This window comes from Cervus elaphus, chromosome 18 (genome assembly GCF_910594005.1).
Source record: "Cervus elaphus chromosome 18, mCerEla1.1, whole genome shotgun sequence".
Taxonomy (NCBI): Eukaryota; Metazoa; Chordata; class Mammalia; order Artiodactyla; family Cervidae; genus Cervus; species Cervus elaphus.
Window position 1 is genome coordinate 105373680 of NC_057832.1, and position 14439 is coordinate 105388118.

General features: G+C 37.5%; 1 protein-coding gene, 1 long non-coding RNA gene and 1 other non-coding gene across 4 annotated transcripts in view; 2 read left to right on the forward strand and 1 right to left on the reverse strand.

Moving 5' to 3' along the window:
* Nucleotides 1-14439, forward strand: part of NUP205 (nucleoporin 205) — a 97889-nt gene that overhangs the window by 41484 nt on the left and 41966 nt on the right. For both annotated transcript variants that reach the window (XM_043871621.1, XM_043871620.1), the window contains exons 23-30: nt 2355-2469; nt 6779-6928; nt 7502-7573; nt 7914-8071; nt 8583-8663; nt 9660-9851; nt 10349-10616; nt 10720-10818. In XM_043871621.1, the coding sequence (XP_043727556.1) occupies nt 2355-2469; nt 6779-6928; nt 7502-7573; nt 7914-8071; nt 8583-8663; nt 9660-9851; nt 10349-10616; nt 10720-10818 (1135 nt within the window). The remainder of the gene's footprint in view (nt 1-2354; nt 2470-6778; nt 6929-7501; nt 7574-7913; nt 8072-8582; nt 8664-9659; nt 9852-10348; nt 10617-10719; nt 10819-14439) is intronic.
* Nucleotides 1-14439, reverse strand: part of LOC122673773 — a 68939-nt gene that overhangs the window by 26900 nt on the left and 27600 nt on the right. The gene's annotated exons all lie outside the window — the stretch shown is intronic.
* Nucleotides 11007-11079, forward strand: TRNAG-GCC. The gene has a single exon. It is a non-coding gene; the product is annotated as a tRNA-Gly (tRNA).

A 14439-nucleotide genomic window follows, 5' to 3' on the forward strand; every position in this document is an offset into this window, starting at 1 on the left:
AGCACAAACTCAAGATCTTAGAGATCTACAAGATCCTGTCTGTTGATCTCTTGAAAAATAAGGGATGGATTTAGACCAGTTGATGCAGAAATTTTCCAAGGATGCTGTGTTTCAAGTTGTTTCTTTTTGGTGGAGAGAGTAGTGGATTAGGGTCAGAAGACTTCTGGTTCCTACCTCTGCCCCTTAACTAGCTAAGTCACCTTGGGTCTGCCATGAAACTTCTCTCAATTTATTAAATTTGTGAAATGGGCTATTGTGAGACTTCAATGAGAATGCAAGAAAGTAAGGGAAAGTACTTTTTAAGAACCATGTGCATTATACATATAGCTGTTTGTAAGGTGGCCGATAGTCAAATTAAGTTTAAACTTAAGTGAGAGCTGCTGTTTTACTTGTGTTTTATTCTTTTATTTCTTGTTTTCTTCACATTGTAAGTATTTTAAGAACTAGGCTTTATAAGATACAACTAATTTCTCAATTTAAGTGACACCCTGATTCTCATTTTCATGGTAGGAAATGCATCATTAACTTCTAGTAACCTGGAGATTTTTGTTATTCTTGTATTTTTCTTTTTGTTATTCTTTACTGTCGTCTTCTATCCTCTGGCTCTCCAAACTTCACTTCTCAGTACTGCAGCTCAGTCTTCCTGTAAATCCCTTAATGAGGGAACAAACTTGATGTATATTTTAGCACAGTGTTACTGATTTTTATGTACTTAGGTAGAAGCAATTGATAAGGTTAATCATCTGGGTTAAAGGAGTTAGGCAGGTATAAGAAGTGAATAAAACCAGATTTAAGACAAATAGGTGGGGAGAGGAGCCAGGGGAATCCAGCAGACTGGAGACCGTCTACTCTGCTACTCAGCCCCTGCTCATTTTTACCCTGTTAGAGTGCAGACCCTGGTTTGCCAGATCCTCTGCTTTCTTAAACACTATACAGGCCAAACAAATTATGTCTAAACCAACAGATTGCCAGTTTAATACATATGCTCTGTGACTCAAAACGTGGACCAACATCAGCAGCATCCCCTCCTGGGAGCTTATTAGTGCAGAATTTCAGGCCCTACTCCAGCCCTTCTGGGTCAGAATCTGCATTTTTAACAAGAAACACTGCTCTGTTGTTAATGAAAGAGGTGTCCTTTACCTCTAGGTTTATACTTCACTGTGTTTCAGAAAAAAATTAAACCTCTAAGAAGAGCTTGTTTAAAAATAAATCTAATTATGTGAAAGGGAAACACTCTGGGCCTTATTGACACCTTCATCGTCCAGCAGCACAAGGCCGTCTGACTGAAGAGCTGACACGGAGCCTTGTGTCTTTGCTATCTTCCCTTGGACAGCGGAGAGTTTTCCTACTTGGTCTTGGAAACTAGGAAGGGTGTCAGGCAAACCCCTGGAGAGTGGCTTGTCATGCTTTTGGAATTCACTTTCTTTGTCCTTCTCCCTCGAGCAGTATTACCTCCCCCATATCTTGGAGCCTCTGTTCTTGTATCTTCTTAACTCACCATCTACTATGAATAACTTGATTTTGTTTTGAGAAGTTCAGTATTTATAGTGTCAAAAGCAATACAATATCAAAGCTGTTTGAAGGACAAGCATACGTCCGCAAGTATTTAAGCTTTACCTTGTGTCCCCTTCCTATCTTTCCCTTGTACATATGAAATACATATGTACAATTTTGTGTCCTTCCCTCCCCCCGAGGGAGGGGAGACACTTTCTATGCTGCTGCAATATAAGTTACACTTAGGTTGTTTCCAGTTTTTTTTACTCTGCTTTACTCAACGTCTTTAGTTATGCTTTGTTGTTTTGTATTTTTCTTAAGACTGTGTTTCTAGATCTATATTGAATTTACATTCAGTTGTTCTTGATTTTATAAAGTCACAGAGAACACTGAATTGGTGAATACTGAACCATTGCTCTTTGGGAATACATAGGATTAAATTCCCACAAGGGATTCTTAGATCCCAATAATTATATCAACTAATTAATATATAACCTTGGTTTTTAGAAGTTACTTCTGAGTAATTTGCTGCTAATAATAGTTAAAATACTAAAACTTACTATTTAATTGCATGTATATATGTTAATGTATCTGGGGTGATTTAAGGTTAGTCCTGTGAGAGTGTTGTCAGCATTCTCCTGTTGCATTTCAGTGTATTTTGAGTCAGTGTGCTAAGAACTGCTTTTACTCTTGAGTTTTTGTTTTATATGTACATGTGTTTATCCTTTTTGCTTTAGTATTTATGGGTCTTAGTTTCCACTTAGTAGATTTAAGGTCAACCTTTTTATATCTATAACCTTTTTTATCTATAATATAAAAAGCTAATTTGGGGATTTTCTTATGTTATTGTAATTCTGTAGGTGATTTACCAGTTATGTGCATGCTCTGATACATCTGGTCCTACCATGAGGTACTTGAGAACCAGCCAGGACTTCTTATTTTCTCAGTTGCAGCATTTGCCATTTTCTAACAAAGGTAGGACATTTTTCTCCTTTATTATTAAAACAAATGTGTAAAGTCTGTGTTAAGTGATTTTAATTTTATAACATTTTGGGGTAGCATTTAGACAAGTCCAAGTCTACGCCCAAACCAGTAATGCTGAAGAACTTAATCCAAGTCTATGCCCTGACCAGTAATGTTGAAGAAGCTGAAGTTGAACGGTTCTAAGAAGACCTACAAGACCTTCTAGAATTAACACCCAAAAAAGATGTCCTTTTCATTATAGGGGACTGGAATGCAAAAGTAGGAAGTCAAGAAATAACCTGAAGTAACAGGCAAATTTGGAGTACAGAATGAAGCAGGGCAAAACTAATAGAGTTTTGCCAAGAGAAAGCACTGGTGATAGTAAACACCCTCTTCCAACAACATAAGAGAAGACTCTATACATGGACATCACCAGATGGTCAGTACTGAAATCAGATTGATTATATTCTATGCAGCCAAAGGTGGAGAAGCTCTATACAGTCAGCAAAAACAAGACCAGGACCTGACTGTGGCTCAGATCATGAACTCGTTGTTGCCAAATTCAGACTTAACTTGAAGAAAGTAGGGAAACCCACGAGACCATTCACATATGACCTAAATCAAATCCCTTGTGATTATACAGTGGAAGTGAGAAATAGATTTAAAGGACTAGATCTGATGAACAGAGTGCCTGAAGAACTATGTACTGAGGTTCGTGACATTACACAGGAGGCAGGGATCAAGACCATCCCCCCAAAAAAGAATGCTAAAAGGCAAAATAGTTGTCCGAGGAGGCCTCACAAATAGCTGATAAAAGAGTATAAGCTAAAGGCAAAGGAGAAAAGGAAAGATATACCCATTTGAATGCAGAGTTTCAAAGAATAGCAAGGAAAGATAAGAAAGCCTTCCTCAGTGATCAATGAAAAGAAATAGAGGAAAACAATAGAAACAGAAAGACTAGAGATCTCTTCAAGAAAATCAGAGATACCAGGGGAACATTTCATGCAAAGATGGGCTCAATAAAGGACAGAAATAGTATGGACCTAACAGAAGCAGGAGATATTAAGAAGAGGTGGCAAGAATACACGGAAGAACTATACAAAAAAGATCTTTACAACCCAGATAATAACGATAGTCTGGTCACTCACCTAGAGCCAGATCCTGGAATGTGAAGTCAAGTGGGCTTTAGGAAGCACCACTATGAACAAAGCTAGTGGAGGTGATGGAATTCCAGTTGAACTATTTCAAATCCTAAAAGATGATTCTGTGAAAGTGCTGCACTCAATATGCCAGCAAATTTGGAAAGCTCAGTAGTGGCCACAGGACTGGAAAAGGTCAGTTTTCATTCCAATCCCAAAGAAAGGCAATCCCAAAGAATACTCAAACTACCACACAGTTGCACTCATCTCACATGCTAGCAAAGTAATGCTCAAAATTCTCCAAGCCAGGCTTCAATAATACGTGAACCATGAATTCCCAGATGTTCAAGCTGGATTTAGAAATGGCAGAGGAACCAGAGATCAAATTTCAATTGGATCATCAAAAAGCAAGAGAGTTCCAAAAAAGCATCTATTTTTGCTTTATTGACTATGCCAAAGCCTTTGACTATGTGGAGTACAAAAAACTGTGGAAAATTCCGAAATGATGGGAATACCAGACTATCTGACCTGCCTCCTGAGAAATCTATATGCAGGTCAGGAAGCAACACTTAGAACTGGACATGAAACAACAGACTGGTTCCAAATCCAGAAAGGAGTGTGTCAAGGCTGTATATTGTCACCCTGCTTACTTATATGCAGAGTACATCATGTGAAATGCTGGGTTGGATGAAGCACAAGCTGGAATCAAGATTGCTGGGAGAAATATCAGTAACCTCAGATATGCAGATGACACCACCTTTATGGCAGAAAGCAAAGAAGAACTAAGGAGCCACTTGATGAAAGTGAAAGAGGAGAGTGAAAAAGTTGGCTTAAGACTCAACATTCAGAAAACTAAGATCATGGCATCTGGTCCCATCACTTCATGGCAAATAGAGGGGGAAACAGTGGAAACGGTGACAGACTTAAATCACTGCAGATGGTGACTGCAGCCATGAAATTAAAAGATGCTTACTCCTTGGAAGAAAAGTTATGACCAAGCTAGACAGCATATTAAAAAGCAGAGACATTACTTTGCCAACAAAGGTCCATCTAATCAAAGCTATGGTTTTTCCAGTAGTCATATATGGATGTGAGGGTTGTACTCTAAAGAAAGCTGAGCGCCAAAGAATTAATTTTCGAACTGTGGTGTTGGAGAAGACTCTTCAGAGTCCCTTGGACTGTAAGGAGATTCAGCCAGTCCATCCTAAAGAAAATCAGTCCAGAATATTCCTTGGAAGGACTGATGCTGAAGCTGAAACTGCAGTACTTTGGCCACCTGATGCGAAGAACTGACTCATTGGAAAAGACCTTGATGCTGGGAAAGATTGAAGGTGGGAGGAGAAGGGGACGATAGAAGATGAGATGGTTGAATGGCACCACCAACTCAATGGACATGAGTTTGGGTAAATTCCTGGAGTTGGTGATGGACAGGTAAGCCTGGCATGCTGCAGTCCATGGGGTCGCAAAGAGTTGGACTCGACTGAGCAACTGAACTGAACTGAAATGGGGTAGCAGTTTTAGAATTTGTGGAATTCTGTCTTCATTTTATAACTTTGCTTCTGTGTTCCTTTGTGGTGTTTTTGTAATTTGTGCTTGAGAAACCTGATGTTTTAACTGCCAGCATAAAATTATTTTCAAATAGCCTGTTAAGGATGGAATTTGATCCTTTTACTAACAAAAATTTGAAGTTGTGTTTAAGGGATAAGAAAATATTTACATAAGATTTCAGAAATTTAGATTTTTTTTTTTTTTAGTGAAATTGTTTTGTAAAAGTGTGTGTTTTACTTTTGTTTCTTGTGTATGATCAGGTTTTGAAATGAAAAATAGGAAACTAATTATAATAGGAACTATACCATAACAATTTTCTTAGTTCATATTATATCTGGACAGCAATCGTTTTATTGAAGTTTTTTAAAAGTTTATTTTGTATCATCTTTATGTTTTAGGAAGTCTAGGCTCACAGATTTCATAGTAAGTTTCCATTACTAGTAATTGTCAGCTCTGATTTGCTTTTTAAGGATTTTTTAAACGCTTCTATTTATTTATTTTCGACGGTGCTGAATCTTCATTGCTGCGAGGGCTTTTCTCTCTAGTTGCGGTGTCGGGGGGCTTCTCAGGAGGTGGCTTCTCTTCTTGTGGAACAAGGGCTTCAGGTGCTGGGACTGCAGTAGTTGCGGCTCCAGGGCTCCAGAGCACAGGCTCAGTAGCTGTGGCGCACAAGTGTGGTTGCTCCTCAGCGTGTGGGATCTTCCCAGATCAGGGATGGAACCCGTGTCTCCTGCATCGCCGGCGGATTCTTTACCCCCGAGTCCCTAAGGAAGCCCCTGCTTTACTTCTTAGGGTGTGGTGTGAGACACTTGGGAATTACCTAATGGCAGAAGAGGTTGAGTTCATTTCCATAATCAGTATATGTTATTTTTAACCCCAAGATACTGTTATAACAAGATTTTTAAGAAACCCTTTTTTATTCCTAATTGGACAAAAAAAGTTCCTATCTTGCCTATTTTGCTATCTACTTTTTAAATATTGATGTAGCTTTGCTTGTAATTATTATTATTAGGAGTAGTAGTAGTGCTTGTATGTTTATAAAACTCATAATTTAGGACTTCAAAGCCAGGCATATTACAATCATATTGGATTCAAAAACTTTTATTGGATAAGTGATTCCCAATTCTAACTATATGTTAGACCAAAATGATGTTGATAATCTCAAGATAGCAGAAAATCATGCATTTTAAAATTATGCAAATTATGTATTTATTTTAGTTTTTAAAATGTATTTTTTTCTGAAATAAAAATCAAATTTTATGGTAGTCTTTTTTTGCCAAGATAAATAGTTGAGAATTACTTGGATTATCTCTTTAAGTATTAAATTCTCTATTCATGTCAAACTATGATAGATTCAGAGTTCTCTAGATCTGCGTGAAGTTATTCTAGCAACAGAAACTTGATTCTCTTTTGTTCTTCAGTTGCTTTTGCTTACCTTTCCTAGACATACACTAATTTTTTCTCTTGGCATCTGGTTTTTCCTTTTTTAATTTTACAGAGTGACAAATTATTATGGTGCATAGTTTCATAAATTATTGACTATGTTACATGGGAGAATATTGACGAGTTAGAGACTATGTCTGTTCTGATTTTGTGTCATACTGGGAAACTAAACATATATATTTAAATTACAGAATATGAAATATCTATGCTGAACCAGATGTCATGGCTGATGAAGACTGCCTCAATAGAACTAAGGGTAACTTCTTTGAATCGCCAACGCTCTCACACCCAGAGGCTCCTCCACCTCCTGCTGGATGACATGCCAGTGAAGCCCTACTCAGGTGAACAAGTGCATGTTGCTATTTGTATTGTCCTGCTGCTGACTGGTCTGTGTGAATGCAAGTACACATCTGAATCTTATGGGTAGTCTGTGATTGTAGGCCAGACACATTCTTTCTGCCTTTAGAATTTTTTCCCTTCAGAACACAAAATTAAAAGTCACCTGTCATTGCCATGTTATTATTGTTAAAAGCATTCACATTTTGCTCTGTTCATATACACAGATACACAGTGGAGTTGGTCACGCTGAGCCAGCATGACCCAAGATATTCTAATATGTGTTTTACATGAAATTAAGCACAAACTTTGTCTCACAGGCATGATTGGATCCTGCCTCTTTTAGAGTTCTGATTATACTTTTTACAATTGTGAAGTGGATCTGAGAGAAACAGAAAGAATTAGAGGAATGTTGTTGATAAGTTCTCATCATCTTTGCATTTTAATTATCCATTTGCAAGGGGCTCTTTGACCTAGAAGCAATAACCTAGAAATAAAATAACCTGATATTTGTTATTTCCAAATAAATTTTGTGAATGTGTTCTGTTTCTGATCTTTTATTACTGATGCTCCAACAGATGGGGAAGGAGGCATGGAAGATGAAAATAGGTCTGTCTCTGGGTTCCTGCACTTTGACACTTCTACAAAAGGTGAAGCTCTTTGAATTTGTAATAAATTTGTAGATACGTATATATTAAATTGCTTAAAATCTCAGGAGGTAATTAATGCCTGTACCTGCAAATTCTGAACTGATGTTGAAAAGCTATGTAAAAATTATTTGTCAACAAGAAAAACTTTTTATAGCAAGATGATAGCATGGGAAAAACATTTTTGGGAATGAATGTGTTAGAAATAAAATCCAGTTTAGATTTCAATACAGTCTTCAGTTTCCAGACTGGTGCCCTTTGTGAACATAGATGTAGTACTGTCTTTGGATTGCTTTTCTCCCCATGTCGTAGCGAGAATAAAATGACTTTTCATCATTTCCAGTACGTCGCAAAATTCTCAGTATTCTCGACTCCATTGACTTCAGCCAGGAGATCCCTGAGCCTTTGCAGTTGGATTTCTTTGACCGGGCCCAGATTGAACAAGTTATTGCTAACTGTGAACACAAGAATCTACGGGGACAGACAGTCTGCAATGTCAAGGTGAGCATTGCCTTAGAGTGTGTGGAGTATCACGGGGTTCAGTCTTTGAGTCATTAGGAAAAAATAACATGTCTTTTTTTGTAATAGAAGTGTTGGTTTATTAGACTGTGGTTTACGCTTTTCAAGCAGCAAGGAAAGAAAACTGAATAGGCCGCACTAATTTTATCTCTTTGTTAGGTTCCCCATCTCCTTCCTGTTAGTAGTCATGCCACTCTGGGGTGGTTTTAATTAGTTAACTCTCTACCAGGTAGGTGGCAATGCCCTGACTAGTAGGAAGAAGACAGCCGGTGGCTTTGCACCAGCTTTCCTGCCGCAGAGGCTCTTCGGTACTACTGTCTGGAATGTGAGGGATCCCTCCTGTTTTTGACAGGAATTGGACAGTGCCACAGTTAAATTATATGTAAAGTTATCTGAAACTTTCCCCTCTAGGGCAGTTTAAAGTAACTGCTAGGTTATTGTTGTACCAGTGTCGGGAATGATCTTATTTTTCTCCCTTCTCTCAATTATGTAGCTTCTTCACAGAGTTCTTGTAGCCGAAGTGAACGCCCTTCAGGGTATGGCAGCCATAGGACAGAGACCTCTCCTGATGGATGTAAGCCCTGCTGACACCTTTTAACTCCTTAAGCTACTTAAATCGCCAGTTAGATGACAAAGCAGTGAACTGACTTCTAATTCATTATTAGGAAACTACTTAAAAATTAAAAGTCACCCGTCATTGCCATGTTATTATTGTTAAAAGCATTCACATTTTCCTCTGTTCATATACACAGATACACAGTGGAGTTGGTCACGCTGAGCCAGCATGACCCAAGATATTCTAATATGTGTTTTACATGCAAATTAAGCACAAACTTTTCTAGTCATCTCACAGGCATGATTGGATCCTGCCTCTTTTAGAGTTCTGATTATGCTTTTTACAATTGTGAAGTGGATCTGATAGAAATGGAGTCTTTCACTTTTGACTTTGTAATGTTAAAAGCTGAGCTGAAGTTAATCTCTGGATGCCAGAATAAAAATTATATCTTTTTTGCTAAGCTAGTTGAGGATTTACAACCTTTTCATATTGTGTAATAGATTTTACTTGTTCCCAGTCAGTGAGGGAAGAGTCACTTGTCATCACAAGTGGGGAGATACGGGTCAGAGATCGAGTGGGAAGGACCACATATGTGGAAACACAGCTGGCTAGGCCAAAGCCAGAGGCAAAGAAATAGAAGACACATTGAGGAAAGGTGCTATTGAACTTGAGTTTTAGGGAACTCTAGTGTTACAAAGTATAATAGACAGTTGCAAGAAGAAAGAAGATGGGGTGAAAAACTCATTTCCATCCACATCACCTCTGTCACCTATCTTAAACATACACACACACACGTGCACACACATAGCTTTATTACTTTTTATGAAAAATAATAATATTCTGGCCACCAGTGTAATATAAAAAGTTAATCTGCTATCTAGCAAGCATGTGGAAGGTTTCCAGAGGATACTGTAAATGTTTTCAGATTAACTGACAGGGTTAAAAATAGCAGTCTGTTGGTAAGACTTTATTTGTCTAAGTGTTAACCTTGCAATTCAATTTCTGCGGCTGTAGGAAATCAGCACCATACTCCAGTACGTGGTAGGAAGAAACAAACTGTTGCAGTGTCTTCATGCAAAACGGCATGCTCTGGAGTCATGGAGGCAGCTGGTCGAAATTATCCTGACAGCCTGTCCCCAGGACCTCATTCAAGCCGAGGATCGCCAGCTGATTATTCGTGATCTTTTACAAGATGTGCATGATAAGGTGACATGCTTCCTAAATTACTGTATGCTGCTGAACAAATTTTAATCCCATTTAAAGATACAGTCTGCCCCACCTTTTTTTCCATTGTAGATTTGGAGTCAATAGAGTTGTGCAATGCCAGTGTTAAAACTTTCCTTGAGGAAAGTTTTATTGTAACTGTACAATAATGGCTCTCAACCAGAGTGTGTGTCAGAATTCCTTAGGGAGCTTTTTAAAAATCTCCATGACAGATCCCTACCCTAGACCTATTAAATGGAGGCCATTATGTTAATTTCCATTAAAAACCTCTAGGGAATTCTGCTAGGGCTCCTTTCTGGTGAAGAACATTTTACTCAGCATCCTATTTAAATTTCTTTCTGTGTATTAGCTTTTATCTTCTTTGAATAGTAGTTCCATTTTTAAATTCTTGTGATAGTTGAAAAGCTGCATGTGTAAGACATGGTAATGACTGTAGCTGAAAGCAGGGCCCTCACTGTGGTTTGTCTTTCTGCTTTAAGATCCTGGATGATGAAGCAGCGCAGGAATTAATGCCCGTGGTAGCAGGTGCCGTGTTCACCCTGACCGCTCACCTAAGCCAAGCCGTTCGCACAGAGCAGAAGCAGCCCTTAGTCTTGGGACCTGGAGAGGTCCATTGTGCTTTCACTCTTGATAGCTCTTTCAGCTCGCCTCCGCCCACAGAGAACCCAGTGGTGGGGTTTGCATCTATCGGAGATTCTTCACTTCACATCATATTGAAGAAACTGTTAGACTTCATTTTGAAGACAGGTTTTTTTTTTTTTTTTGGTCCGAATTTTCTACAAATTATGACTTCTGTATTTGTCTTAACTTTAATTTGGAAAAAGATTTTTACTCTGCTGTATTTTCCTAGGTGGTGGATTCCAGCGAGTGAGGACACACCTGTATGGCTCTCTGCTTTATTACTTACAGATTGCCCAGAGGCCGGATGAACCAGATACCTTAGAAGTGGGTAAGTGCTAATCTTTTCTGTTTTTAGAGATTGGTTACTTCAAATGTTTTTTGTTTTTTTTTTAATTACCTTTTCACCTTTTGGCTAAGCAAAGCTATTAATAAATGAGTCTTTATGGAATCATTAAAGTACTTACTATAAAGTCAAAGGAAAATGTTTAGTTTTGTAAAATTGTGGCAATAGGAACTTCCCTGGTGGTCCAGTGGCTAAGACTCTGCACTGCCAATATAGGGGGCCCAGGTTTGATCCCTGGTCAGGGAACTAGAGCCCACATGCTGCAGCTAAAGAGCTGTGTGCTGCAACTAAGACCTGGGGCAGCCAAATTAGAAAAGAAGAAAAAAAAAGTGACAAGAGTACAAAAGTAATGTAAGCACAAACCTTCAAATACTACTTTAGCTTACATATTTTTGTAACTCCTGCTCACCTCTGGTCCCATTGCACAGTACATGTCTTTTAAAATAGCTCTGTCATTCGACAGTATGGAAGTCAGGTCAGTTCAGTCGCTCAGTCGGGTCCAACTCTTTGTGACCCTATGGACTGCAGCACTCCAGGCCTCCAACTGTTCATCACCAACTCCCGGAGTTTACTCAAACTCATGTCCATTGAGTCAGTGATGCCATCCAACCATCTCATCCTCTGTCGTCCCCTTCTCCTCCCACCTTCAATCTTTCCCAGCATCAGGGTCTTTTCCAATGAGTCAGTTCTTCACATCAGGTGGCCAAAGTATTGGAGTTTCAACTTCAGCATCAGTCCTTCCAATGAATATTCAGGACTGATTTCCTTTAGGATGGACCGGTTGGATCTCCTTGCAGTCCAAGGGACTCTCAAGAGTCTTCTCCAACACCACAGTTCAAAAGCATCAATTCTTCTGTGCGCAGCTTTGTTTATAGTCCAACTCTCACATCCATACCTGACTACTGGAAAAACCATAGCTTTGACTAGATGGACCTTTGTTGGCAAAGTAATGTCTCTGCTTTTTAATATGCTGTCTAGATTGCTCACAGTTTTTTCTTCCAAGGAGCAAGCGTCTTTTAATTTCATGGCTGCAGTCACCATCTGCAGTGATTTTGGAGCCCCAAAAAATAGTCAGTCACTGTTTCCACTCTTTCCCCATCTATTTGCCATGAAGTGGTGGGACCAGATGCCATAATCTTAGTTTTCTGAATGTTGAGTTTTAAGCCAACTTTTTCACTCTCCTCTTTCACTTTCATCAAGAGGCTCTTTAGTTTAGCATAGAAGTAACATTTATTTAATCATTTGCCTCATTCATAAGTAGTTAAATTGTTTCTAATTTTTTACTATCACAAAAATGCTGCATCAAATATTCTTTTATATGACTATATATTTCTCAAGAAGGAGACCTTATAGTAGAATTTCTATGTGAAAGAGGATGCACATTTTTATTTCAACAGGTTCTACCGAATGGCTTTCTACCAGTTTAAACTCTCATCAATAGTATACATGAGTCTTTTCGTACTTAATGTGAAGGTTTTCTTGAGTAAATGTCACAGAGTAGAATTTCTTGGTCAGAAGGTCTGTGTGTTTAAAATAATGATAGAGGCTTTGTAAACTATAGTTTTTGTGTGTGTGTGTGTGTGTGTGTGTGTGTGTGTGTGTTTATTTTTTTCTTTTTTGACCATGCTGCTCACTTGTGGCATCTTAGTCCCCTGACCAGGGATTGAACCTTGGCCCTTGACAGTGAGAGCATGGAGTCCTAACCACTAGACCACCACAGAATTCCCATGTAATTAGCATTTTAAAATAAGAGTAATTATATATATTCTTTGATTGCCATGTTTGGAAAATGTTTTTAACTGTTCAAAAGATTTAATACTCTGCCAGACTTAATACTGATATTTAAGAACTTGTCATAGGCACCTTCTTATAACCTTCATGAGTATTTATATTGTATACAGATTCTTAAAAACCACTCTGTGTGTAAGACTCAGATTATCTCATATTATTTTTTACTGGCTATATTTTTTGTATAATATCCTTAGAAGGTAGTAATAGCCAAATCATGCATTTATGGGAATGTCCTACTGGCATAAATAATGCACAAAAGTAGTTTTAGGTCATTAAAAATAATAGTTCAGAGAAAGTTTTTAAACAATTAGGTTTTTAAGAGTGATAATCCACCAGCATACCTCCCCCATTTTCCTCTTGACTTACAAAAATTTTAACATTGGATTTAGTTGAATTGGCAGAAATCATCACTTAACCACTAGGTGGAGCTTTATAACATACTTTATAAGAACTTATTACCAAGATGTGGTAAAAGCAACGTGACCATAAAAGAAAATTCACCTTTGTTTTAACTTTCAAATGATCTATTTTTGGAGCAGGTTTATCCCTTAATTAGTTTTTTTCTTAGTCATAATTACTGCTTATTTTGGCTTACTTTAGGTAGCAAAGTATTTTCTAGATACTAGTATTTTTAATTTTCAAATTAGAAATATTACATTTAAAAACTCTTACTGAGCACATATTGTTGTGCAAGACACTGTACATACCTTCTGTTGTTTTAAAACCAAAAGTGAATTTTAATGTGTACATACTTAATTTTTCATACCACTTTTACTTTATTTTTACATAACCATATATATTGAATACTGGGCAGCCATTTTCCCTGTTTGGTAAAATAGGAATCTGACTTAGAGAGATTAAGTGACTTGCTTGTATGTGACATCTGAGAAGTAGAATTCAGTTTTCTCAATTTGTAACAGAATTCTCCTGACCTTGGAACATCATATCTTCATCTTTTTATTTTATCTTTTTGTAATCTGTAGTTTTTCCTTACTGTAATTTGGTAGAAAATGTCACCAATATATTTGTAACTTATGTCGTGCATGACTAATTTCTAATAAATAAAGAGCATCTACAAATCAATAACCCAACAGAAAAATGAACAGAAGATATGAGCAGATTGTTTAAGGAACAGGAAATTCAAATGTCTCTTAAACATACAGTTAATTTTTTGAAAATCCTTATGAGTGGATCCTGTCGCCTTGAGCTGGCAATGCTGAACATACATCTGGGGAGGAACCAAAGTATATGTTTTCTGATAAAATTATTTGGAGAATCTTAAGTGTTTCCCTAATTAAGAACAGTGTAGTTGAAATCTGACATTGCTTTTCATATGTAATTCTTGGGGGTTAGCTGACAGCTATTATTGTCATAAATATCTCTCTGTATTCTTTTCACTTTTTATTTTCTCTCTTTTCTACCAGTGACCACTAGAAAGAAAAAGTGGATAATCTGACCAGAGCTTAAATGTTTAATATGAACCACAAGTATTATATTCTAGATTTCTTTATTGAACTATTTCTTAAACTCTAGTATTGTAAAAGCATTTCACATTTAAAAATAGATTGATAACGACAAAGATATACATTTTCAGCATATTTTTAATCAGATTAATGTTTTCACTAAAAGTTTATAAAGCCAACCTGTCAAGTTATGTTAACACCTCAGTGTGGAGGTGCGTCCTTTTTAGTTTTATTTCTGAGATTAGCGCTGTTTGACCGTTTTGTTGTAATTTCCGTAAAATGGATTATATTGCTTTGAAACCAGATTCGTTTTTAACTTTCTATTTTCTAGGAGCTTATCATTCAACTTTAA